This window comes from Lepisma saccharinum, unplaced genomic scaffold (assembly GCF_977018435.1).
Source record: "Lepisma saccharinum unplaced genomic scaffold, izLepSacc3.1 HAP1_SCAFFOLD_127, whole genome shotgun sequence".
In the NCBI taxonomy this organism is placed as follows: domain Eukaryota; kingdom Metazoa; phylum Arthropoda; class Insecta; order Zygentoma; family Lepismatidae; genus Lepisma; species Lepisma saccharinum.
This window is the reverse complement of record NW_028142943.1, coordinates 596882-623464: the sequence shown is the minus strand read 5'-3', so window position 1 is coordinate 623464 and position 26583 is coordinate 596882. Positions and strand designations below refer to the sequence as shown.

General features: G+C 35.0%; 1 protein-coding gene across 1 annotated transcript; it reads left to right on the top strand.

Annotated features, from left to right (window-relative positions):
• Positions 1 to 2328: 2328 nt before the first annotated feature.
• Positions 2329 to 16175, top strand: LOC145982332 (uncharacterized). Its single transcript, XM_083115895.1, has 2 exons — positions 2329 to 2414; positions 15204 to 16175. Exons 1-2 carry the CDS (start codon positions 2341 to 2343, stop codon positions 15994 to 15996), a joined length of 867 nt encoding a protein of 288 aa, XP_082972021.1. The 5' UTR covers positions 2329 to 2340; the 3' UTR covers positions 15997 to 16175.
• The last annotated feature ends 10408 nt before the right edge of the window (positions 16176 to 26583 follow it).

Genomic DNA, 26583 nt, shown 5'->3' with positions numbered 1-26583 from the left:
GGTCCGGCACATGAAATTGGAGATCATGAAATGAAGCAGGGACACTTATAATAATCCACCGATTTTCGTTGTAACTGCAACACTTTTAAAAGGGTTGCAACATTTAAAAAACTACTACTTCTTATTTTTTCATTCCTGGGGGTAGAAAGAAGTCTACATGAGAATAATTTGAGAACTATTTAATGTCATTAACAGAATGTGATGTGATGAGTTTTATCCTTTGTTATTTTAAAGTGGAATAATTCAAGTATCGGTTTCAGGAGTTGGAAATGGTGGTATCGGCTCAGCCCTAATTATCTTTTTTTTTTTAAATCTGTCTTTCTGTCAGTAAAAGTTTTGTTTAAATCCGCTTTGTGCTCAGATATGCCCTTTATGGTTGGACCTACAGCTTAAAATGGAACCTGAACCACTGTGCCTCCATTGGGGATTGAACCTAGAACTTTGATTACAAGGTAGCAATATTGATTACAAGGTAGCAATAATACTTTGTGCCATCAGGGATGATGATTCTTTTAAATGCAGACAAATCTGTAGGTTGGTTAGTTTTTTGTATGATAAATTTAAAATCTTTTCATTAATCTGGATGTTGATTGCATAATATAGCCAGATGTAGGGCACACCTGGCACTGCCCTCTGACATGACCAATGTTGCCAGTATACTTCGTAATTTCGAAAAAGAAAATATACTTTTTTATGAATATGCCATAAATAAATCATCTGTAATGCAGATCGACACACATCGAAAATTTTTGCAAACGACTCCATATCTGTCTTCTGTCTTTTATCCATGTTCTTCTTTCCTTCGTACAAATACTTTTTTACACCTTAGTAGTTTTTCTCCACATTGAAGGTTCATGCAGAGAATCATTTTCTTTTGTAATGTTTTAAAAATATCCACATAGACAAAGTTGATATCCAATGCAAGGTTTATGTCTCTATCGCTTTTTGTACAAAAGTTGCATACATTCAAAGCCTAGGTTGTGTGGCTTTTCAAACACCCTGCACAAGAAATGACTAAAATGTAGCTTCTAGCTGCTACATCATGTAAAATTATTTAGCTAGTTCCAAATCAGGATAGTTCAAACCTCTAAACCCTTAACTAACTACAAATTAAATAGGTTACCCGCAATTTGTAAAAAAGCCTTTTTTTTTTTAAGCAGGCTTTTTATCACTAAAATTAATATGTGTAGTTCTCAAGCAATAGCACAGTAATTGCTACCATTTGGCTCTGGGTAAATTTTGAAAATTGTGCCTTTGTTCCCACATCCTCCCTGGACTCATAATTGCTGCACATTGTTAAAAGTGTTGATTTTTTAAAATTATTACTTGTAAAAGTGAAATATATCTGAAAAATGCAGTGGGTTAGGAGTTATAGCCTTTTTTAAAAATATCATAATTTTACGAGCATAACAAAAGACATTTTCAATCTCCGCATGATAATAATAGTAACATCATATGTATATTTTTTCGTAATTCTAGTATGTCATACCTTTATATGCATACTGAAGAGCAAAATAAGACAGAACCGATATATTGTTTGTAGTTTTCAAGAAATTACACATTAGTTGCTGCCCCATGTTGGTGAGAGAGATCTCCCATCCATCAACTAAAGGTTAATCAGTTGTATGGGTAGGGTAAGGCACCCAAGTGTCAACCTCACTTCCATGCAGTAAATTCCAGGCTGCATTCTTACAGGCTAATCCACAGCCAGGATAATTCTGTGTGGAACTCTATTACATCCTTACGTGTAACGAGTGAGTGCTCTTTACTGCCTCATCTTTTACCATAGGTATGGAAATTTTAGTTCCTAGATATTTGATTGCTTTTAGTGTTGTTAAGGGGCTTGTCTGCACATAATGTGTTTTAATTAGGAAGCCTTGTTTCATTTAAGAGCTGTCCTTCAAATTGGATTTTAGTAGGGACTTGTCCTGTATATCATGAAAAGGGGCAAATAGCCTTAGTGCTGAGTCACCCAACATTTTAATTTCAATCAGTTCTATTTGTGTCAGCCTATATAGGCATATTTTTTAATATGCCAATTTTACCAACCAAATATTTGTGTAAATAACTTGTAACTTAGTACAAAATTCTGCTGTTTTGTCATTACTTCATGCAATTTCAAAGCTGCTTTCTTCTCTGTATCACATTGTGTAATGCCTGCGGTTGCAGAAAGAGAGGGGCACGTTGTTCTATAGGAATCATTGTTATTAGCTTTTACAAATGCTACATTACGTAAGTTAGAAAATACTTGTTGTCTTCTGATTGTAAATTCAGAGAGGTCTTTTATTGGCAGAAACTTCAGCTGCTATTATTTCTCTACAGGAGTTTGATGGATCTTCCATGAATGGGAAAACACACAGGAAAGGAGAGTCTTCAAATGTAGAAGCTTCAAGTCCCTTGTCATATTCAGGAAGGTAAAGTTTCTTTTATATTTTTAAGTTCACTAGTATGGCATCTGAATTTCATATGCCATCATCTTGGCATCTGTTGCACAGGCAAAAAAATCAAGGAGGCAAGGTGGGTCCGAGCAACCCAAGTTTTCTTTCGTATAAATTTTGCATAACATTTTCCCACTGTTAAACTTCCAACATTATTTCATGTTACAACAAAATATTATTGGTGTGATGCAAATTTCATAAATGTATCAAGGTTTCTGTACGAAAACATTTTAGGTCCTTATTTCCTTAACTTTCTAATTTAAATTCTGTATTTTATTTAAAGACTACAAAACTTTTCCACACAGCAATTTTGCATACAAAGAGGCAGGAAATTACGCAGGATTCTACTCTTGAAATAGTGTAATGGTCAGCTGGAGTTTGAAGGCCCCCAAGTCAACCGTTAGGGTAACGCAGCTCAGTTGTAGGGTTTTTTTGCTGTAAGAGAACATATTAGGTTCTAAGGTAAAGCCTTAATTCTAAAGTGGAGATACCTGTAAGGCGTAGACACAATGAAACACCTTATAAATAATAAAAATTGTTTATAAATATAAGAGAGCATATTTGATATGATGGAGGAAATCTCAACCTAAGAGTTAAGGCAAGGAATCACTTGGAAGAAAGGGATAAGAGATTAGCGATACTTATAAGTTGTAGAGCAGTTCCATCTTCCATTAGCATGTAGACAGCCTGGACACGGCTGGGTGGTTAGCCATCTAGGTGTGGAGAACGGCAGCGCCTCCAGCTACACCTTAGATCTATCACTCGACTTCCACACACCTAGTCTTGCGACTAGGGTATTTATACGTCGGGTGTGGTTTTGGTAACCTTGTTCAAGGCTACTGTCCTCATCTTGCATCAGCTTGGGTATTTTTACTCGTCGAGACTAAGGTCGGCCTCTGGAAGTCTGGAAGGCCAAGGTTGGGCGATTGTATCAGGTGGCCTTGGCATTGAGTGATCAGGGCTGCAGGGAGTGACATCACTCATAGTAACAGCTGAGCTCACGGCCACAGGGAGTCACATCGCTCATGATAACAGCTGCAGCAACTTTCGGTAGAGACCACAGCTTCCTGTGGTTACTGACCTTACTTCTGGCAAGGCTATAGCGTGCACGTGGAAAGTGTTGACTTTCGATGATGCAATCCACCATGCTTCCTGTTGTGAACCGCACCGAACTAAGGTGACTAAGTTTACTGGATCTATGTACACGCAAAATGTGCATGTTACAATAGGCACATCAGCAATGTGGAGTCCTATCACCCAGTTGAACATATTGTCCAGCATTCCTGTGTGGATTGATTGAAATCAGGGTGATTTACATCGTAATTTAAATTACTTTAAATAAATAATTTATAGAATAATATACATAAGGATTTCGTAGATATCAGAATCACTTTTGGTGAAAGTACATTACTCTCATAGTCATTTAATGGTCTTCATTAGCTCAAGAAAGGAAACCAAATATATTTACTGATGGGTGTGAAGCTCATGTGAAAGGAAATATAATATGTAAAATGTACACACACTTAAATTTCTCTTTATTTAAAATTCAATAATTTTTATAGGCAAAAATAGGAAACATTTTGTGTAGAATAATGTACAAAATACTAATCATGTTATACTAACTAACTAACTACCTCCCTAGCCTTCTTAAAGCCAAAGGTTCATGGCTGCAGCAACACAGGCCTTCCATCTTTCCCTATCTTGAGCAAGTTCTATATACTCTTTTCCATCCCTACCGAATTCCCTTAGGTCCATCTCAACGTTGTCCCTCCATCTTCGTATTTTCCTTCCTACAGGTCTCTTACCATCAGGTTTCCCAACAAGAATCCTGTAAACTCCTCTTTCCTCTCCCATTCTTGCCACATGGCCTGCCCATCTAAGTCTTCTTGATTTAATTATTCTAATAATATCTGGACATGAATACAAATTATGTAGTTCTAAATTATGTAACCTTCTCCACTCACCTGTCTCCTCATCCCTTTTAGGTCGAAAGATTTTCCTAAGGATCTTATTTTCAAATACTCTCAATTTATGTTCCTCTTTCAATGTAAGGGACCAAGTTTCACATCCATATAATACTACAGGCAAAATTACTGTTTTGTATATTTTAACTTTTAGTTTCTTAGATATTAAACGAGAAGACAAAAGTTTATGAAGAGAGAAGTAACATGCATTTCCTGAATTAAGCCTACTTTTTATTTCCTCTTTAATATAATTTTCATTTGTTAATATTACTCCTAAGTATTTGAATTTGGAAACTGGTTCAAACGAGTTGTTATCAATAATTAGATTTTGATTATTACCTAACACTTGGTTTCGGCCTGTAAGCATATATTTAGTTTTCTCTTTGTTAACTTCCAAACCTATCTCTTTAGCAGTTTTGAAAAATATTTTAGCATTATTCTTAATTGTATTCACATCATCCCCCAGTAAGTCTACATCGTCTGCATATGCTAACAACTGAGTCACACCATTTAATTTTAGTCCTTCTTTAGTTTCTTTTACCTTCCTAACAGCATATTCTAAGGCAAAATTAAAGAGCAATGGAGATAATGCATCTCCTTGTTTTAACCCATCATGAATTGTAAATTTGTCAGACATATTAATACCCACACGAATTTTACTTTCTGTTTCACTGGTGCATATTTTTATCATACTAACAAGCTTCTTAGGTATTCCAAACTCTACTAATATATTATATAATTTATCTCTTTTGACCGAATCATATGCTTTTTTGAAATCAATGAATAGCTGATGGACATTTTGATTATATTCCCACTTTTTTTCAAGTGTCTGTCTGATGTGAAAAATTTGATCTGTTACGTTTAAATCCACATTGATAATCACCTATAATTTCATTAGCATATGGGGTTAGTCTTGTTAAAAGAATGTTAGATAATATTTTATATGTTGTTGAGAGTAGAGAAATTCCACGGTAATTATTGCAGTTCATTTTATCACCTTTTTTAAACACAGGAACAATTATGGATTCTTTCCATTGTTGAGGGATTTCTTCTTTATTCCATATTAAACAAATTAATTTATGAATTTGACATATTAATGAATTTCCACCATATTTAATTAACTCAGCTGGTATTAAATCAATGCCAGGTGCTTTGTTATTCTTTAGCCTTTTAATAGCATCCTTAACTTCAGTCAAGTTAGGTTCTGGAACTAAAGGTTCTGCTGTGTGGACTTCATTTACTTCTGATTTATCTCCTACATGGACATTTAAAAGGTCATTAAAGTACTTCTTCCATCTATTTAGAATATCGCTTGGGTCAGCTAGAAAATCACCGTCTTTATCTTTTATCAAGTTTACTTTAGGTTGCCACCCCTTTCTAAACTCATTTACACCTTTATATAAATCTCGGATATTTTTATTTTTGCTGTTTGTTTCAATTTCGTTAATTTTGCTTTTCAAGTAATCTCTTTTTTACTTCTAAACGTGTGGTTAACTTCTCGCTTTATTCTATTATAATTGTTTAGATTTGTATCATCAGAGTTATTTAACCACCTAAGTCTAGCCTGATTTCTTATTTCTATTAGATTATGACATTCATTATCAAACCATGGCTTACTTTTTCTTGGTTTATGTTATCCTATACTTTCTTTAGCTGCTGATTCTATTGCATTACGTATGTGCTTCCAATTCTTATTTACGTCTGTTTCATTTATATTTTCATCATCATTTAAATCCTGCAAAACATCAAATCTATTTGACAGTTTAATTTGGTAATCTTTCTTAATTCTTTCATCAGTAAACTTTCCTGTATCAAATTTTATAACTTTTAGATTTTGTTGCTTATGATTTATCACTGAGAGTCTTTCTCTTAATTTAGCAATTACTAAATAATGGTCACTGGCACAGTCAGCACCTCTATGTGTACGAACGTCAATGATACTAGTATGCCTTCTCTTATCAATGAGAATATGATCTATCTGATTATGAGTTTTACCATCTGGAGAAGACCAGGTATATTTATGGATATCTTTATGTTTAAAAGTGGTACTTTTCACAATTAAATTCTTTGAGGTTGCAAAAGTAATCAATCTTATACCATTATCATTACTTAATTCATGAAGACTAATCATGTTATACATATCATTAAACTGTAAATATACATGGCAGCTGATATTTTGCATGCAATCGTTAAAAAAATTGCCAAAATTCATCTACAAAGACTAGAGAAAGTAATTTAAGTCACAATTATATAGTACATCCAGAATTTTTCATTTTCACTGGAAGAAAAGTTACTGAAATTATTATAGTTTCATTAACACGATCAACAAGCATTTCCGTAGTAGATTCATATGTATATTTACATAATTTTTTTTATTTGCTTTAATCAAACTGTTTAAATATTTTACAAGGCCATTTACTAGAAAAAGTCTTTCTATAAAAACATTATCTGTATGTATGGTGCCAGAAACCAATTGAGCCATTTTAAGCATGTTTTTTTTTTAAATCAAATAAATCGATTTAAATAAGAAAAAAATCTGATGTAAATTTTAAAAATCATGAAAAATATTATTTTAAATAAAAATCATGATTTTTATCCATGCTGGCCTTTACTATATTTCAGTATTTCTTCTTTTGAACAAAAATGAATTAAGAAAAATGCATGGTATATTATGATGTAAAATGCAAAAAAGAAAAATAAATAAATAAATAAATAGAATCCTCTTTTAATGGTGACCCTCTTTACCCAACAAGATGGCTCGCTCGTGTGTTGCCAATTTTAAGGACAATACAGCATAGTGGACTTGTTCTCTCTGCTCTTGAACTTATGAAAAACAGAGCAGCAGAATGGCTTGTGGACTATCGGAATATTTCACAAAAGGTTACGCTTTCCCAACAGTGTTTACACACTTCATTTCCTGCAAATTCCGGTTGTTTTTTTTTCAGTCCTTTGGAATATCTTACCTGGAATCTGCAAGGTATTGCAGGTGCATTTTCAGCTGTACAGTTATTGTTTCAAGAGAAAAGACGAGAATTGAGAGAGAGCACATCTTTAACATTTGGAGGATGTCTGGTATACCTGTCTTACCACCTCCATGTGGCAGCAAGTAAAACTATAATAATTATGTGATATATAATTCAGTTCTGTTTTTTTTATTTATTTATATAGATATGAACGTATGAATGACATACTCAAATCACAAATCAATACAATGCAATTTTACTGTTATTAAAAAATTGAGTTTGAAAATGTCGATTTTCCTCCATAACATATTATGGGATATGTTTTATAAATGGGCTACTAATTTCTCTTCAACCACCACTTATTTTCTTTTCCATGAAAAGGAAAGAACATGTTCACAACCAGTAGCGTAACTAACATGCTCTGTGCCCTCCTGCAACTTTCAGTTAAAAGAAAGCTTTCTTTTCTAAATATTGATTCACACCTACATTTATATTTATGTTATACATTTACATTATATTACACTTACATATACTAAAATTGCCGTTATTTGGTCTGAAACTTCAATAAATCCAAAAAATGTCTCCCCTACTAGAATATTTTCTTCAGGTTTAATATTCACGTATATTGTTACAGCTGACATTTCATGAATTTTAGTAATATCTTGGGCTGTACACAATATAAAAGGAGGGGGGAATGGTTCCTTTAGAATGTCATCTATTATGCCATTCAACACCTGTTTCGATGCCAGTGTAATAAGTTCACTTTGAATAGCAGGACCTAAGTATTTGTCTCGGTTTTCTAATTTTCAATGCGAGTTTTAAGAAGTGGGACATATCTCGCTAACAAGTCAATGATGTTAAGAAAATTCCCTAACTACTTAGAACATTCGTTACATCTTCTGGATGTCCCCTGAGAGCCAATTTACAGATGGAATGTTATTATTACATCTAAAATTATTTCAGTTGTAGCACTAATGCTGCCAAGTTTATCAAGGTTCTTTGCCCTTTCTTCCTCTTCAGTTTTCCTTTTTCGAAATTCAACACCACTGGATTTTTCTTTCTAAACCTTTCTCACTTCATTAACTATAACAACTATGTTAGAAACTTAACAACACATGGGAGCAGTACAGTTTCGGCAAACCTTGCTGAAACACAGGTGGTAAGTAGCGGCAGGGAGGGGTGTGTGAAAGTGTTGAAAGCACATTTTCTTGCCTGTTGTCTATCCTTCGGCGACGTAATCAATGACTTGAACTATTCAACTAATGCAGGTTTTCTTCTAATGTGGTAATTTGCTTTCTACTTTTCTAGAGATTAAAAATTTTCTGTTTGCAGTTGTAGGAGCATAAAAATACAACATACGTATTTGGTTGAAAATATATTTTAACGCCGATAGGAAAACTTTTCAGCACTATCAGACTTTTCTTAATTTATCATTCTTGCTGCACCCCCAAAGCTCATACGCCCCCTCCCCCACAACATGTGGATTATGTGGGTGTTATTTATGCCCCTGTTCACAATTTGCAACAATTAGGGTTTCAGTGGAAACATCAAATTTTCAAAATTTTTCATATTTTCCTCTTTTCTTCCAAAATTGGGAAACAGGCATTACATGTCCTCAATCAGTTGTCTTTTGTTGTGCTTCCCTGCAAATTTGGTTCGTCCTGCATCCCTAGAACCAATGCTAGAAGTGATTTTTTTCTCTGGAATCTTGAAACACTGCTGCTCTTACTTATTGTTATTATTTTTCTTCCCAAAAAAGTGTTAGCTTACTTTTGAACACAACTTTGCATGGTTGTACCCAGTTGGAAATTTTTCCAATTAGTTCCGATAGGCAATATGAGTTTTTAGACACACTATCGGAACCAATTGGTCAGTTGTAATGAATTTTGTTCAATTGGGAAGTATTTTATCGTTTTCAGAAAGACTACTATCATAAGTAATGAAAAATTCTTGTCTATACAACTGTAAATGCAATAGAGAAATCCTCAATAGAGAAAAATGCCAAGTAAAATGTTGGACACAGCAGCCAGTGAGATTGAAAGGAGGTTCAGTATAAACCACAAAGAATAAAGGCATCTGGATATTGAAGCTATGCTCCTTACTTCCTGACTGGGGAAATAGGTGACAATACTGGCCTGTCCTCAATTTCATCAGCCTTTGCTACCTCTTCAGCTTCAAAGTTCAAATCACAACTCGCTCAGGCAGTTGTAGGCAAATAAATAACATGTACCCTGAGGAAGCTGCTAATGTGTGTCAAATATGTAAGGGAAAATATTGACACCAATATATATATCCTGAAAGATTTCATTGAACATTGTGATAGAAGGAAAGTCAAGTAGAATTTGAAAATATTCCACTGTTTTATCAAATCAGGATTTGTAATTTTTTTATTTGTACTTGTAAGCATGTGTGTGTTACTTGATAATGCATTGCTGTGACTGGAAGCTACAGTGTTATTATTTATATCATGTGTAACAAACATTTATGCATGCATGCATGTGCTTGGTGTGTCAGAGAGAGAGAGAGAGAGCATGTGTAAAGGATTATGGGAATACAATAAGTAAGGTAACCTGCATAATATCGGATACCTGCCCAATATCGAATACCCTTGTTTCTCGGATCGTGGATGTTGCCATCTGCAGCAATTCACTTAACTATGTCCATCGATTGCCTCCATTGTAAGTGGGAACGCTGTTGAGCACACTGTGCCTCCACGAACGACGAAAACAGATATTTTCAGTTTCTGAATTTTTGGAAGAATTTAATCATCAAAGGTTTTCACATTGAAGGTAAGGAGAAACTATAGCTTACCTATATTTCATAGAAAGATGGAATAATATAGTATGTTGATATGCTGGTCCTCTTCCAGTAAATGTCTTTGTTTGATATTAAGGTTATATTTCCAACAAGGTCGCATTCGGCCTAATATCGGATAGGGAGGCATGCCAAATATCAGATATATGTATGACAGCAGGGATGAGGAGTGGATTCGTTGCACCCATTGCCTTCAGTGGGCACATGAATTATGTGCTGATAGTGACAACTGGAAGATATATGTATGTGATTTCTGTGAAGCATAACAAGTCATTCAATGCTCTTTTGTACTAATCATACTTTTGTGATCCTTGTTATTTTTTAACATTTGCAAACCTCCAGCAAAATAAATAATAGAATGCTTCTATCAGGAGATGTAATTTTATTTCAAATATAATGTTAATATACAGGGTGACTGGTAAATAGATGTATTTCCTGAAAGTGATTAAAGTAGAGACAATTTGCAATAAATTTGACCATATGATACCCCGTCCGAAAATTAGTAGTTTTCGAGATAATCAAATTTCTATTGTTTTTTTTAAAAAATGACAATTTTCCACATAAAAAGATGAATTGAGGAAAAACTGCTCATTGTATGGAACTTATTTCAGCGTTTTCTGATTGCTAACAAATAAATGGTTCGTTGAAAAAAAAGTTTTTCCCAAATAACAATCACATGTAAGTAACGGGTGGGTCTAAACTTACAAGTGATGATTAAAAAATTCACTCTTAGTTTACTTGGCAACGTATTAATAACAAAAATGGTATGACACGAAGAGTACAAATAACTTAAATTACTTCCTTGTGACATCTGCTATCCAACAAGGTACAAATGTTGCTAACATTCACATTTGTGTACAAGAAATAATACTTCATTCATCTTCATGTGAATGGAATCAATTAACAATACAATTAAAGAACATTATATGTCTTGCTCAAAGTGGGCACCTCCATTACGAATGCACGCACGCAGGTTTTTACGGACATTTGTTCTCTTAACTAGTGATGTGATGGCATCCTTGATGTGTTGACCAGCTGTTAAGATCCTCTCCCTGAGCTCTTATTGCGAGTTTACCGGTGTCTTGTAAACTAAGTCTTTCATGTGGCTCCAAATGTGAAAGTCGCAAGGCATCAAATCGATCGGGGGATCGGTCTGGGCAGCCATCATGCTGGTAAATCATGTCACGTCTTGTAGCTAGAGGCACATCCTCCAACAACATTGCCATCCCGTTCCACAAGAAATGTTCATAAGTGATGCCTTTTAAGATTTGGGGCAGGAAAAATGGCTCGATCAAATGATTGTTTATTACGCCAATCCATACTTCTGCCTGGGCATGCGACTGTGGCTGGATGAAAATTACCCAAAGAAATGGATTGGCCGAGGTGGCTCGATTCCCTGGCCGGTTCGATCCCCCGATTTGACGCCTTGCGACTTTCACATTTGGAGCAACATGACAAGACACCGGTAAACTTGCAAGAAGAGCTCAGGGAGAGGATCTTTACAGCTGGTCAACACATCAAGGACATCATCACATTACGAGTTAAGAGACCAAATGTCGGTAAAAACCTGCGTGCCTGCATTCGTAACTGAGGTGCCCACTTTGAGCAAGACGTGTAATGTTCTTTAATTGTATTGTTCATTAATTCCATTCACATGAAGATGAATGAAGTATTATTTCTTGTACACAAATGTGAATGTTAGCAACATTTGTACCTTGTTGGATAGCTGATGACACAAGGAAGTAATTAAAGTAATTTGTACGCTTCGTGTCCTACCATTTTTGTTATTAATACGTTGCCAAGTAAACTAAGAGTGCAATTTTTTATCATCACTTGTAAGTTTAGACCCACCCTTTACTTACATGTGATTGTTATTTGGGAAAAACTTTTTTTTCAACGAACCACTTATTTGTTAGCTATCAGAAAACGCTGAAATAAGTTCCATACAATGAGCAGTTTTTTCTCAATTCATCTTTTTATGTGGAAAATTGTCATTTTCTTAAAAAAAACAATTGAAATTCGATTATCTCAAAAACTATTAATTTTCGGACGGGGTATCATATGGTCAAATTTATTGCAAATTGTCTCTACTTTAACCCCTTTCAGGGAATACATCTAATTACCAGTCACCCTGTATATATTATATAATGTTAAATTCCTGTCCAATATTAGGCATAGCCACTATCCGATATTAGGACTGCTTTTTTCGATTCCTCAAATTTGCATTGGTTTTAATTTTGTACTGTACCATATAGAATTGAACAATAAGGGAGATAAACACATCACAAGGCAAAAGGTAATGTACCAATAGTTCATATTACCAAAAATTACGCATTTCTGTTCATTTTCGTGGGTTAATTTCGTGTTGATTTAAAAAAGTATCCGATATTGTGCAGGTTTGCCTTATTATAAACAGAATATTATAATCAATTTCTCAATAAAATGTTACATATAAAGTATTATGTTGTATAATTAAAATATAGTGAATTTTTTTGTCCAGCTAATAAAGTTTGATGTATTAGATGTTTCTGACAGGAGATTGTTTCCATAAGCTGGCAACACTGCCGCTCTTATACATTGTTATTATTTTTTCCCAAAGAAGTTGTTGTTATTTTTTCCCAAAGAAGTATCAGCCTATTTTCGACGAATCTTTGCATGATTGTAGGAATGTACCACTGCTAGATACAACATTTTTTTCAATTATTTTGGTCTATTTTGGTGGCTACAAAGGCATGCCAAATACCTATTTTTTTATTTCGATTTTCTTCTTCTTTTTCCTCTAACTTCCATTATATGGAGATACAATGTATGGATTCCAACTCTTCATAAAAGCCTGGTCATTCCAAAAAAAGAAACAAAACAAACTTTATCTGTACAGCAACTAGTTCTCCTGCTACAATTTTTTTTTTTTTTAATATCACAGCAAAATTGAAAAGCGCATTCTTGAAATGTTCCCGTCCATAGATGCTTAAAGGAGAGAAAGTCTATAGTCTGCTAAAGGTTAATTCTCAGCCCCTAAAGTAATTCACCTATTATACTTTACTGTTCTGATTGTTCAAATTGGAACCTTCACTCACATGTTTTGACCAACCTGAAAGAAGGTAAAATACCTGGCTAGCAGATAATGAAACATAAAGAAGCAGCACATTGGTCACTGCATGCTTCTTCATATGAACTGAAGAAAAAATTACACTGAAGCAAAGGAAATAATGTGTTCCACGTTTGGGTGAGGATGTCGTAACATACAACACCTGCAGGAAGTGGTTTCATCAATTCAGGGGGGAAGGGAGTTCAATTTGAAAGATGAACAGCATCCTGGACAGTCAAAGAGTGTGATGGATGAAGAATTGGAGCACCTGTTCAACAGAAATCGAAAATTTAAAATCAACTGATTTGTTTGAGTAATGGATGTGTTCAGTGGCAAAATAGGGGTGACAGTAGCAAGTATTCATGATGGTTGCGGTAAACGCAGTTTAAAATTACTTACGTGAAGTTTAGAAAATTCTGCACTTCCACGTTGCACAATTTAATGGTTAAATCCTATTAATTTCGAAGATCCACTGTCTTCATTCACAAAAGGGTATGACGTTTGACACACAGCTGCATAGAAGATGACCTCCATGATGAAATAGCATGCATAACTGAAATAGGACTAAACAACGGTTACACCGAGCGCCAACTATCCATGTGGTGTGCAAAAATAGAAGCCCAGCTCAGACACCCAAGAAACAGAGACCTAAACCCAAATGGATTGCTTTTCCATACTACCCCACCACATCTGGCAAATTTGCCAAGGCCCTCAAACCTTTCAACATCCGAGTGGCACACAAACCCATATCCCAAATCGGAAGAGCACTACCCAACTTCAAGAGATACTACCTACCCAAACTTGCATACCCTGTGTCTACAAGACCACATGCCAATGCAACAACACCTACATTGGCAGAACCATCCGCACTGTCCAAGAACGGATTAACGAACACGTAACAGATGCCAAAAATGACACACCAAAATCAGGCCTCTCTCAACACCTCCACTCCACTAACCACACCATCTCCTCCATATCCATACTTCACCCAACCAGCTCTGTCATAGAAAACACTGTCAAAGAAACCCATGCTATCATCCAACAGAAACCAGCACTGAACCTGGACAATGGACAGGCACACCCAACTTGGCACCATGTCCTCAGAAAGATCCCCGACCTGAAAAAGAAATGATGCGGTGCACATACTGGACCCCCCCCCCTCCAGGTACGCGGGGAACAGGAACTGCACCATGCCGAGCAGCACAGCCCAGCCCCCCCCCCCCCCAACCACCAACTGGCAATGCCACCTGACAACAGGAAGCAGACGATGCAAACCAGGATGCACGGGAGAAATTGCAATTACCGCCGCCCGGGAACAAACAATGCAGTGACGTGGTACCATCTCCGCTTCAAATGCAGTACCCTTTTGTGAATGAAGAGAGTGGATCTTCGAAATTAATAGGATTTAACCATTAAATTGTGCAAAGTGCAAGTGCGGAATTTTCTAAATTTCAGGTAGGTAGCAAATATGTTTGGCGCAAGAAGCGGGCTGCTGGAAAATCATCTGCTGCAGAAACAACAATGAATCAAAACTTCACTGTTTTCTGCTTCTCGTCAAAAAAGTCAATTACGTTCTGCAGAACTCTTTCAGTTCCACTTCGAAATGGTTTGTTACCAGGTGTAAGAGTCATCACAAATCACAAACACAACACAGCAAACGAAAACAAACTAAACAAGCGAACGCATTCAAACGAAATACCGCAGCATTGTTTATAGCGTGCTTCTACCTGCTTCCCCTGTCGCATTTGGAATAGTCCATCCCAGAGGATTTCGTCTCCCTTGGCCGGACTCTATGGTATTATTAGTACTGTCTTAAAGTAGACCACTTAGTGGTAGGTACATAAAATTTGTGCTGTGTTAAGTGATTGACTTGTGCTGTCCACGAAACACGTGATTCCTCTGTAGATAGTAATCGTTCCTGCACATTAATTTTCAGAGAGCACTCAAAGCATGTGGAGATGCGGAATGTCTGGTCTGCTGAAACAGGAGATAGAATCTGCGAGAAAGAAACTGATGGTGAACACATTGAAAAATCCTCAACCTTAAGCTCAGAAAGAGAAGTTAGAAGTAACCCAAAACCATCATCCATGGAATTTGGAAACACGGCTGTTGATGACCAGGAGCACCGGAGTTCAGACACCAAGTATCCGTCAGGAACTATCTTGGATCGTTCCTTTGAGCAGCTTCTGAAATCGGCTCTGAATGACATTCTGAACGATTATGGACCGGAATTTGCAAGCCATTATCTGAGCAATTTTGCAGTAGAAATCATCAGTGAGGAATTTAAGAAAGCAATATTCGAAGGTGATCTTCTGCAGTCTGCTGTGAAGGCTGTGATTTCTTTGTCGGCAGCAAAGGATTCTCCCTCGCACATGATTGAGAATGCTGCCAGTGCAACGGCTGTCAAGTGGAAAGGAAAGTTTCTTGAGAGCATGGGTGATGCTCTGGCAGAGAGGAGAATGAAAGACCGGAGTACGATGACTGAGAGTTGTGCTGGGAATCAGATGAATCTGTGTGATGTTGTTTCTTGCTCGAAACCACCGTGTGAAAGCTCGGATCCCACCAGGGTCATGTCTGCCACCCATCAGCATGTGGATGTAGTGCAAAGTATCAATTTTCCTTCAGCAGATGATGATCCTCGGGGTAAGATTGGGAACTGCATAGACAAGAACACGCAAACAGCTTCATATGGTCCTATTATATACAAGAATATATGTTCTGATTTGTAAATGCCTTGTTAGTGTTGCTTCACAAATGTACACTTTCATAAATATGTATACAGGTCATTTACATTAAACTAGGGCATGTTTGTAACTGGAGGATCCTAATTAATGTGCCTATTTTAGGTTTCATAGCTGAAAATTGTTGATCTCCAAATGGGAAAGTTGTAACTTTAAATGGCAGAAGCCATTTTGCTCTGTTACGTAAGAAAATATTATTATCAACATGGTAGCAGTTTTTCATGATGCAATAAGTTCCTTATGCTGTAATAGACAGAAAGTTGTGATATTTGAGTCAGTAGTATTATTTTTATGGCTCATAATAATATTTTTCGGATGTAAACTATGTAGCTTGTATGCAAACATATGCACAACCTTAAAAAAAAATATTAAATTGTATTATTCTGTTCTGTAATGCAAGGGCTGCGAGACAAATCAATTAAGTTGTAATGCAAGATATCCTAAGGCCTGCTTTAGATGGAAGTATCAGTTAGTTAAATCATATCAATTTACAAGTTTTTGTTTAATAAGTAATACATTTAAAGAAGAAGATATATATAATATAAAAGAGGAGCTGTGTTTTCACTTTTCAGTAAACAGCTCTCCGCTTTTAAGAATGTCAAGTGGTACATTGTTTACCTAAAGCTTGGCTGCCATTACATCTGCACTTCATGATGCAGAGCTCTCTTCTGATTGGTTAAGCTACACAAGATGCTAAGAAAATTATGATTGATTCTATCTGTAAAATATGCCAATGGAATATCCTGTGGCCTCAAAATGCTATGAAATTTCTTCACTTTCCGTTGTAAAATTTGAATGTAGCAGAAATGTTAAAATATATGCTTTTGTCTAAAGCGGACCTAAAAGTGTGCATATTAGCGACAAACTTTTGTACATTTATAACAATGATAAGTGTATATTTTAGGCATTCCAGAATGTTTTCAACAAATGAATGTGTGGGACCAATTTGTTAAGAAGTGCTTAATTGTAGTCATGTGCTAGGAAATTATTATTAGATAGAAAGGAGAGCAACACCTCAGGTGAAAATCACCTGTTTTAGTTGGATTATTGCTTGTTTAACAATGAAAATTTATTGAAATATTAATGAGAAATTGGTTAGAATTTTCTTAAGTTTAGCTTTCTTTATTTTGCCTCCTTCAATTTAGTTTTCTTTTTGTAACACACACACACACACAACTTAACATTGCATAGAATATAAAACTGTTATATTCTGTCTATAGTGCAGGGTCATTTGGTGGAAATTTTTTTTTAGATTGAAGGATGTTATTCAAATGTACCATTCACTAGCTCTGTGTGATAGGTTCATAAAATGTAATTTACAATTTGGCAACCTGTAAACATCCAATTTTCCCAATCGATAACAACCTAAATGCTTGATGAAATGCCACAAGAAAAGGAAATGCAGTGTTTGTAAAATGTAGTTTATTTGATTTTATTATTTTTGAAGGTGAAAGTAACAAATTAAGGTTTTTTATACCATATTATGCAAAAAACATATTATACATGGAGGGACAAGTTAATTGAAAAGATTTGGAGATGCTGCATTCATTCAGTTGCAATATTTAACCATTTTTTTCACTTTTAGTTTTGAATTAATGAATTACTGACATGGTTGCAAGAGTGCTTTACAGTTTAGTAAACTCTCCATTAAAAAAAACTATGGGGCGAAGTGCTGTTTAACTTATACTGTAGTGAATGCTACATGTTTTTCACATTTCGTAACTATTATTGCATTATGTCAAATTGATATCATAGATGCCTGTACTTGTGTAATTTCCATTCTGCTACTACAGTTGATATTAGGCTATATTGTTTTTCTTTTGCATTGTTAATATGCAGGATACTGAAATTGAATGTAGTACCAAAAGAAATATATATGTGAGAAAATGTTGTGGCTTAATTACACATTGAATAAAGACTAGAAATTTCTACATAAAGTGGGAATTACTTTATAGTAATAGCCATCCGATCACTTAATTTAAATGTAAGTAATAATAATTTTTGTTACCATTGACATCTGCAAACAGTGGTATGCATGTGTGTGTGTGTGTTGTGTATGAAGTAACTAATGTGATATTTTGCTGTGATTTCTACTTTATTTAAAATAAATTTTATGGAAAATACAGGTTTCTGTAATTTTTTTGAAGCTATGTATTTTAGAGAGAGGAAAAGATTTTGATGTATGAAAATTTTGGTTTTATTTACTTGCCAATTCTTTTTGACACTTACATGGGGCTTAACCCTAGAACACTATTGTCCCCCAATATTACATTGTAACTAGCGCTATGTAAATTTTACGTACATGGAGAAATTGATTTTCTTTTTTAACATTATTTTGTCTATTTTCCTTATATTTCGTCATATAAAAATGTATAAACATGGTCTTAATATTGAATATTTTAATAGAATGTCTTCATTGACAAGCCTCTACGTACATTAAGAATGGAGGCGAAAAGATCAAACAATGAAAAACAAACAATTTATAACACTGTAAATAAGGAATGAATGTAATTTTAACGTTTTACGAGAAATAGTGCATGATTCTAAACTTTTGTTTTTCAAAATCTGTCAAAATCGAATTGACGAATGTCAAAATTACGTGGAAGATTTTTCTCGTTTCACTAGAGCTGCATGAAATTGACGTACAGTGCACAACATAACATACAAAATCAAGATGTTCAGCGCTTGCACCCTCCTTACCACGTGCTGCCTTATGTCCGACAGACAACTTGAGGCACAGCTAGGTGGAGGGGTGAGTGGGTGAGTGGGTGCAAGGTAGGAGGTAGGGGAGGGATTTGAGTGCAATGCATACATAAATTTTATGTACGTTAGTGTTCTAGGGTTAAACAGTGCTGCCACTTTTATTTAGAAATGCTATGTATTTACAGAACACTGCTGAATTTCGAAAAGTGATAAAGGCAGCTTCCATATTTTAAACAAAAGTTCATGGTAATCTATACTATGATTTGTTTATTTGGAACTTAACAAGCCACATTACAATATATAATGCAATCAAAAATAAACTACTATACAAGTTAGGTAAGTAAGTAAGTACAGTAAGATTTGTTTGACAGTGTTTTTATTACTGACGTCTTAAATTTCTTGAATGATGCATAATGTATTACTATTCTATTTAACTTTTAACCTATAGGGGACAGGATGATGTCTTTCTGGCTACACTGCTGTACTGACGCAATTTGTTTTCTTCTTTTGGAAGGCTGGCCACCATGTGGCAGCAATTAACGTAAAATATTTTAAAAACTACACATGATATTTCAGTTCAGTCTTTTTTGATCATTAGTATACATGTGAATGTATGACATACTCGAATTACAAAACAAAATATATATATATATTGTCAATGTTACTAACAAGAGAAGTTTGAAGAAGTTCTTTGTTTTCTTCTGATTATTATTGGGTGGATCTTATAAAATAGATAACGCCTCAAGCACAGCTTTTTGCTGATATATTTTACTTTTACATGTAATATTGAGAACAATGGAACATTTTAAACAACATGCAACAATTAGGGGTCCAGGAGGAAATGCCCAATTTTCAAAGTTTCCCATAAATTACAAATTTTGAAAACTTTGCATAATTTCAGAGATATTTTACCAAAATACGGGGACAGGCATTACATATCCTCAAAGTGTAGTGTTTTATTGTATTTGCTTGCAAATTTGGTCCATCCGGCATCTATAAGACTGTCACCAGAAGCAAGATTTCTGTAAGCTGGCAACATTGCTGCTCATATATACAGGGTGATTTCTAATTATATATATTCCCTGAAAGGGGTTAAAGTAGAGGCAATTTGCATTAAATTTGACTATGATACCCCTTCCGAAAATTAGTAGTTTTCGAGATAATCTAATTTCTATTGTTTTTTTTTTTAAATGACAATTTTCCATAAAAGATGAATTGAGACATTTAAACCCACGATTGGTAAAGAAAGTCTTCATGAATTAAGTAATGATAATGGTATACGATTGATTACTTTTGCAACCTCAAAGAATTTAATTGTGAAAAGTACCACTTTTAAACATAAAGATATCCATAAATATACCTGGTCTTCTCCAGATGGTAAAACTCATAATCAGATAGATCATATTCTCATTGATAAGAGAAGGCATAAAAAAAAAAAAAAGGTAAAGTGTTCCCCTGTGCATAGCACCACGCCATGAAGGCGTATAGGGGGTGTGGGGGTAACGCCCCACACTTTCTTGATCCAGTCGTGAGTGGGGTGATGTGATCAGCATCACGCCCCTGACCGCCTTTACCCCCCAGGGTTTCCCCCAGGTACCCATGTTATTCGATGCTGGGTGGGCGCCGGGGCCGCTTCCAGGCATACTAGTATCATTGATGTTCGTACACATAGAGGTGCTGACTGTGCCAGTGACCATTATTTAGTAATTGCTAAATTAAGAGAAAGACTCTCAGTGATAAATCATAAGCAACAAAATCTAAAAGTTCTAAAATTTGATACAGGAAAGTTTGCTGATGAAAGAATTACGAAAGATTACCAAATTAAACTGTCAAATAGATTTGATGTTTTGCAGGATTTAAATGATGACGAAAATATAAATGAAACAGACGTAAATAAGAATTGGGAGCACATACGTAATGCAATAGAATCAGCAGCTAAAGAAAGTATAGGATACCATAAACCGAGAAAAAGTAAGCCATGGTTTGATAATGAATGTCATAATCTAATAGAAATAAGAAATCAGGCTAGACTTAGGTGGTTAAATAACTCTGATGATACAAATCTAAACAATTATAATAGAATAAAGCGAGAAGTTAACCACACGTTTAGAAGTAAAAAAGAGATTACTTGAAAAGCAAAATTAACGAAATTGAAACAAACAGCAAAAATAAAAATATCTGAGATTTATATAAAGGTGTAAATGAGTTTAGAAAGGGGTGGCAACCTAAAGTAAACTTGATAAAAGATAAAGATGGTGATTTTCTAGCTGACCCAAGCGATATTCTAAATAGATGGAAGAACTACTTTAATGACCTTTTAAATGTCCATGTAGGAGATAAGTCAGAAGTAAATGAAGTCCACACAGCAGAACCTTTAGTTCCAGAACCTAACTTGACTGAAGTTAAGGATGCTATTAAAAGGCTAAAGAATAACAAAGCACCTGGCATTGATTTAATACCAGCTGAGTTAATTAAATATGGTGGAAATTCATTAATATGTCAAATTCATAAATTAATTTGTTTAATATGGAATAAAGAAGAAATCCCTCAACAATGGAAAGAATCCATAATTGTTCCTGTGTTTAAAAAAGGTGATAAAATGAACTGCAATAATTACCGTGGAATTTCTCTACTCTCAACAACATATAAAATATTATCTAACATTCTTTTAACAAGATTAACCCCATATGCTAATGAAATTATAGATGATTATCAATGTGGATTTAAACGTAACAGATCAACTACAGATCAAATTTTTCACATCAGACAGACACTTGAAAAAAAGTGGGAATATAATCAAAATGTCCATCAGCTATTCATTGATTTCAAAAAAGCATATGATTCGGTCAAAAGAGATAAATTATATAATATATTAGTAGAGTTTGGAATACCTAAGAAGCTTGTTAGTATGATAAAAATATGCACCAGTGAAACAGAAAGTAAAATTCGTGTGGGTATTAATATGTCTGACAAATTTACAATTCATGATGGGTTAAAACAAGGAGATGCATTATCTCCATTGCTCTTTAATTTTGCCTTAGAATATGCTGTTAGGAAGGTAAAAGAAACTAAAGAAGGACTAAAATTAAATGGTGTGACTCAGTTGTTAGCATATGCAGACGATGTAGACTTACTGGGGGATGATGTGAATACAATTAAGAATAATGCTAAAATATTTTTCAAAACTGCTAAAGAGATAGGTTTGTAAGTTAACAAAGAGAAAACTAAATATATGCTTACAGACCGAAACCAAGTGTTAGGTAATAATCAAAATCTAATTATTGATAACAACTCATTTGAACCAGTTTCCAAATTCAAATACTTAGGAGTAATATTAACAAATGAAAATTATATTAAAGAGGAAATAAAAAGTAGGCTTAATTCAGGAAATGCATGTTACTTCTCTCTTCATAAACTTTTGTCTTCTCGTTTAATATCTAAGAAACTAAAAGTTAAAATATACAAAACAGTAATTTTGCCTGTAGTATTATATGGATGTGAAACTTGGTCCCTTACATTGAAAGAGGAACATAAATTGAGAGTATTTGAAAATAAGATCCTTAGGAAAATATTTGGACCTAAAAGGGATGAGGAGACAAGTGAGTGGAGAAGGTTACATAATTTAGAACTACATAATTTGTATTCATGTCCAGATATTATTAGAATAATTAAATCAAGAAGACTTAGGTGGGCAGGCCATGTGGCAAGAATGGGAGAGGAAAGAGGAGTTTACAGGATTCTTGTTGGGAAACCTGATGGTAAGAGACCTGTAGGAAGGAAAATACGAAGATGGAGGGACAACGTTGAGATGGACCTAAGGGAATTCGGTAGGGATGGAAAAGAGTATATAGATCTTGTTCAAGATAGGAACAGATGGAAGGCCTGTGTTGCTGCAGCCATGAACCTTCAGGTTTAAGAAGGCTAGAGAGTTAGTTAGTTAGTTAGTTAGATGAATTGAGAAAAAACTACTTATTGTATGGCACGCATTTCAGTGTTTTCTGATAGCTAACAAATAAGTGGTTCATTGAAAAAAAGTTTTTTCACAAATAACAATCACATGTAAGTAACGGGTGAGTCTAAACTTACAAGTGGTAATAAAAAAATACATTCTTTGTTTACTAGGCAACGTATTAATAATAAGAATGGTATTACACGAAGTGTACAAATTACTTAAATTACTTCCTTGAGTCATCAGCGATCCAACAAGGTACAAATGTTGCTAACATTCACATTTGTGTACAAGAAATAACACTTGATTCATTTTCATGTGAATGGAATCAATGAGCATTATACGTCTTGCTCAAAGTGGGCACCTATGATACGAATGCAGGCACGCAGGTTTTTACGAACATTTGGTCTCGTAACTCGTGATGTGGTGGTGTCCTTGATGTGTGAAACATCTGTTAACATCCTCTTCCTGAGCTCTTCTTGCGAGTTTACCGGTGTTGTAAACTAAGTCTTTCATGTGGCCCCAAATGTAAAAGTCGCAAGGCGGTAAATCAGGGGATTGAGCTGGCCAGGGAATCGGGCCGCCTCGGCCAATCCATTTTTTGGGTAATTTTTATCCAGCCACTATCGCATCCCCAGGCAGAGTGTCATGAACAATCATTTGATTGAGCCATTTTTTCTGCCCCAAATCTTAAATGGCATCACTTATGAACATTTTTTGAGGAACGGGATGGCAATGTTGTTGGAGGATGTGCCTCTAGCTACAAGACGTGACATGATTTACCAGCATGATATCTGCCCAGCTCAATCCCCTGATCGATTTGACGCCTTGCGGCTTTTACATTTGGAGCCACGTGAAAGACTTACAAGACACCAGAAATCTCGCAAGAAGAGCTCAGGAAGAGAATCTTAACAGCTGGTCAATACATCAAGGACAGCATCACATCACGAGTTACAAGACCAAATGTCTGTAAAAACCTCCATGCCTGCATTCGTAACGGAGGTGCCCACTTTGAGCAAGATGTGTAATGTTCTTTAACTGTAATGTTCATTGATTCCTTTCACATGAAAATGAATCAAGTGTTATTTCTTGTATACAAATGTGAATGTTAGCAACATTTGTACCTTGTTGGATAGCTGATGACTCAAGGAAGTAATTTAAGTAAATTGTACACTTCGTGTCATACCATTTTTGTTATTAATACGTTGCCTAGTAAACTAAGAGTGTATTTTTTTTTCACCACTTGTACGTTTAGACCCACCCGTTACTTACATGTGATTGTTATTTGCTTTTTTTCAACGAACCACTTATTTGTTAGCTATCAGAAAACGCTGAAATTTGTGCCATACAATGAGTAGTTTTTTCTCAATTCATCTTTTTATGTGGAAAATTGTCATTTTTTTAAAAAAAAACAATAGAAATTCGAATATCTCGAAAACAACTAATTTTCGGACAGGGTATCATATAGTCAAATTATTGCAAATTGCCTCTACTTTAACCCCTTTCAGGGAATACATCTAATTTCAAGTCACCCTGTATATTGTAATTATCCCCCAGAAGTATCAGTCTGTTTTCCACACCACTTGGCATGTTTGTAGGAATGTACCACTGCTACATACTAATTTTTTTTCATTCACTTTGAATATTGTAGTGGCCATGAAAGTTTTCCATTTTCTTTTTCTTCTTCATTATTGGAAGGTGCAATGTATGTCATTCCAAGGGGAAAAAAAGCTATTTCATATCTCTGTGACAATTAGTTCTTGAGCTACTTTTTTCATTATTATTACTTCACCCCAAGTTTTTAAACTGTGTGGTTGAAAATCCCATCTGGAGAGGGTTTAGAGGCTCTGTCTGTTTAAGGTTAATACATTGTGGCACATTCTTCCAGATAGGTGCCCTTTTCGTATTACTTGTTTGTGCTCTATTCACATAAAGAATGTCATGTTTCAGTCATGTCTTGGTATTTGGAACATATATTTTAAATAGTGTAATCCATAGAGAGGAAGGGAAAAGGTTACCATTAAATAGTTCTCCTAACACAGCATCATGTTACAGACTATAGAATTTTGGATAGATATCTAACTAACTAACATTACATTTACACTAATTCTAAATGTGTAGTATGCTTCAGAAATTTAAGGTTCCACGTTTTGTGTCCATTGAAGAATCATGCAATATCAGGGTTTCAATATTTCTAAAGCCTTTACCAATTCTAAATAAACCTAACAAGTTTGTAGGCATCACTTGTGTCAATATCAAGGTTTAATTTAGAATCAGAATATATTCCCAGATTGTTTCCTGCTTCCAAATTTCTAAGAATTGAAGGGCTCAGGAGTTAAACATGGTACATGACAAATTGCAGGTTTCAAAATATTTAAAGTTGATGCTTCAAAAAAATCTGAGTTACAAGTTGCAATAAATTTCTAAACTATTACAGCAAATGTGACTCTTGTGTGCTTACTATCATACAAACATGATATTTGATCATAAATATTTTTTTCTGTACTACATATGAATTGTTTGAGGATGTTCAAGGAATTGCAGTGATACTATCAAAATTGGTGGTCAGATATGTTTTATTCAAGCTGCCTTATGATAAGGAACTAACTACAGGTTCTCTCATACTTATAAAGTAAATAAATGGACTGTTATAAAATTCTGTTACAAACTGTCTGGGTGATTTGATTAAGAAACTAATACTGCAGTGATATAGCATGAAACAGGAAAGCAATATAAGGAAAGTGCAATATGTCGTAACAGTTGCGGCTGGTGGTCTGGCTCTATGGGTGTGCACTTCAGTCTCACATCCAGAAGTATTATGTCAAATACTCGCACCGGTTTTTGTGTACATAATGATGCTAAATGTATTGGCAACCCAAGATTTGTTCACCTTTCACTGAAAATGAGGCTACGTCAGACTTATATTTCATGGGTTTTTTTAACATTGCTTTTTGCAAATTTCAAATATTTCGGAAATTATCCAGCCAGTCATGTGAAGAGCAATGTTATTGTACAATATGTAATTCAGCATTCAATAACCTGATAAAATGACTCAAAACATAGAAATACCAATCTAGTACAATGCCAATACTATTGTTGATTTGCAAAATATTTCGTAAAAACTTCCTCCCCCGCTCCCCTTAATAAACAAGGAGATTAATAACATTGGCATACACCAAAGAATCCGATCCGACTATCACATACAGGAAATTAGTTGTAATCTATGTAGCCATTTATTTCTAATGACACACTGATCGCGCCAAGCAAATTCAATGAAATCAAGAGAATAGAGAATAATAAATCTTAAAAAAAAAATACAGTACTCACTCGGTCCACACTGACCTGCTTCGTAGTTCAGAATTTTTCCTTCCCTTCCACCTTATCCATATACAGGGAGGTTATTTCAGTCGTTCACCGCCTGCGTGTCGGCCGTTCGTCGGACTCTTCATGCAACAGGTCCCGGCAAATTGCGTTCAGGAAGTCCGTAACAGAAACAGCTTGTTTTGTAATGTTTCCACTTTTCACAATTACAGTTACAATTACAATTGAAATAAGCACGTACCTTTTCGCAAGGATGCTGGAAAATGTGTCCTCCCAAATACAAATATTTCTGGCACCTTATTTCTGACAGAAAATCTTAGATTAGACATCGCTACTTTATCGTCAGTTGTCAGAAAGGGAAGACAGCATCCCGGCGCATAAAGCAAACCGAAAGCGTAAAATGATATTTAAAAGTAATAATAATGATGATCACTAACCTCCTGTGTTATAAGAGATGTTGAAAATGACCTCCTTTAACAGCCATACAACACGTTTCTTAGGTTCAAGAGATCCTGTCTATCTTAATTCCCTGACCACTTTTCTGCAAGAATTCGTTTTCACGTAATTATCGTACATAAAAACTCTCTGTTCAAGACTATATT

Excerpts from the sequence above, each read along its gene's own strand:
- LOC145982332 (XM_083115895.1), top strand. The coding sequence starts at position 2,341 with ATGAATGGGAAAACACACAGGAAAGGAGAGTCTTCAAATGTAGAAGCT. Across the intron at positions 2,415-15,203 it reads CCCTTGTCATATTCAGGAAG|AGAGCACTCAAAGCATGTGG; the intron begins GTAAAGTTTCTT and ends ATTAATTTTCAG.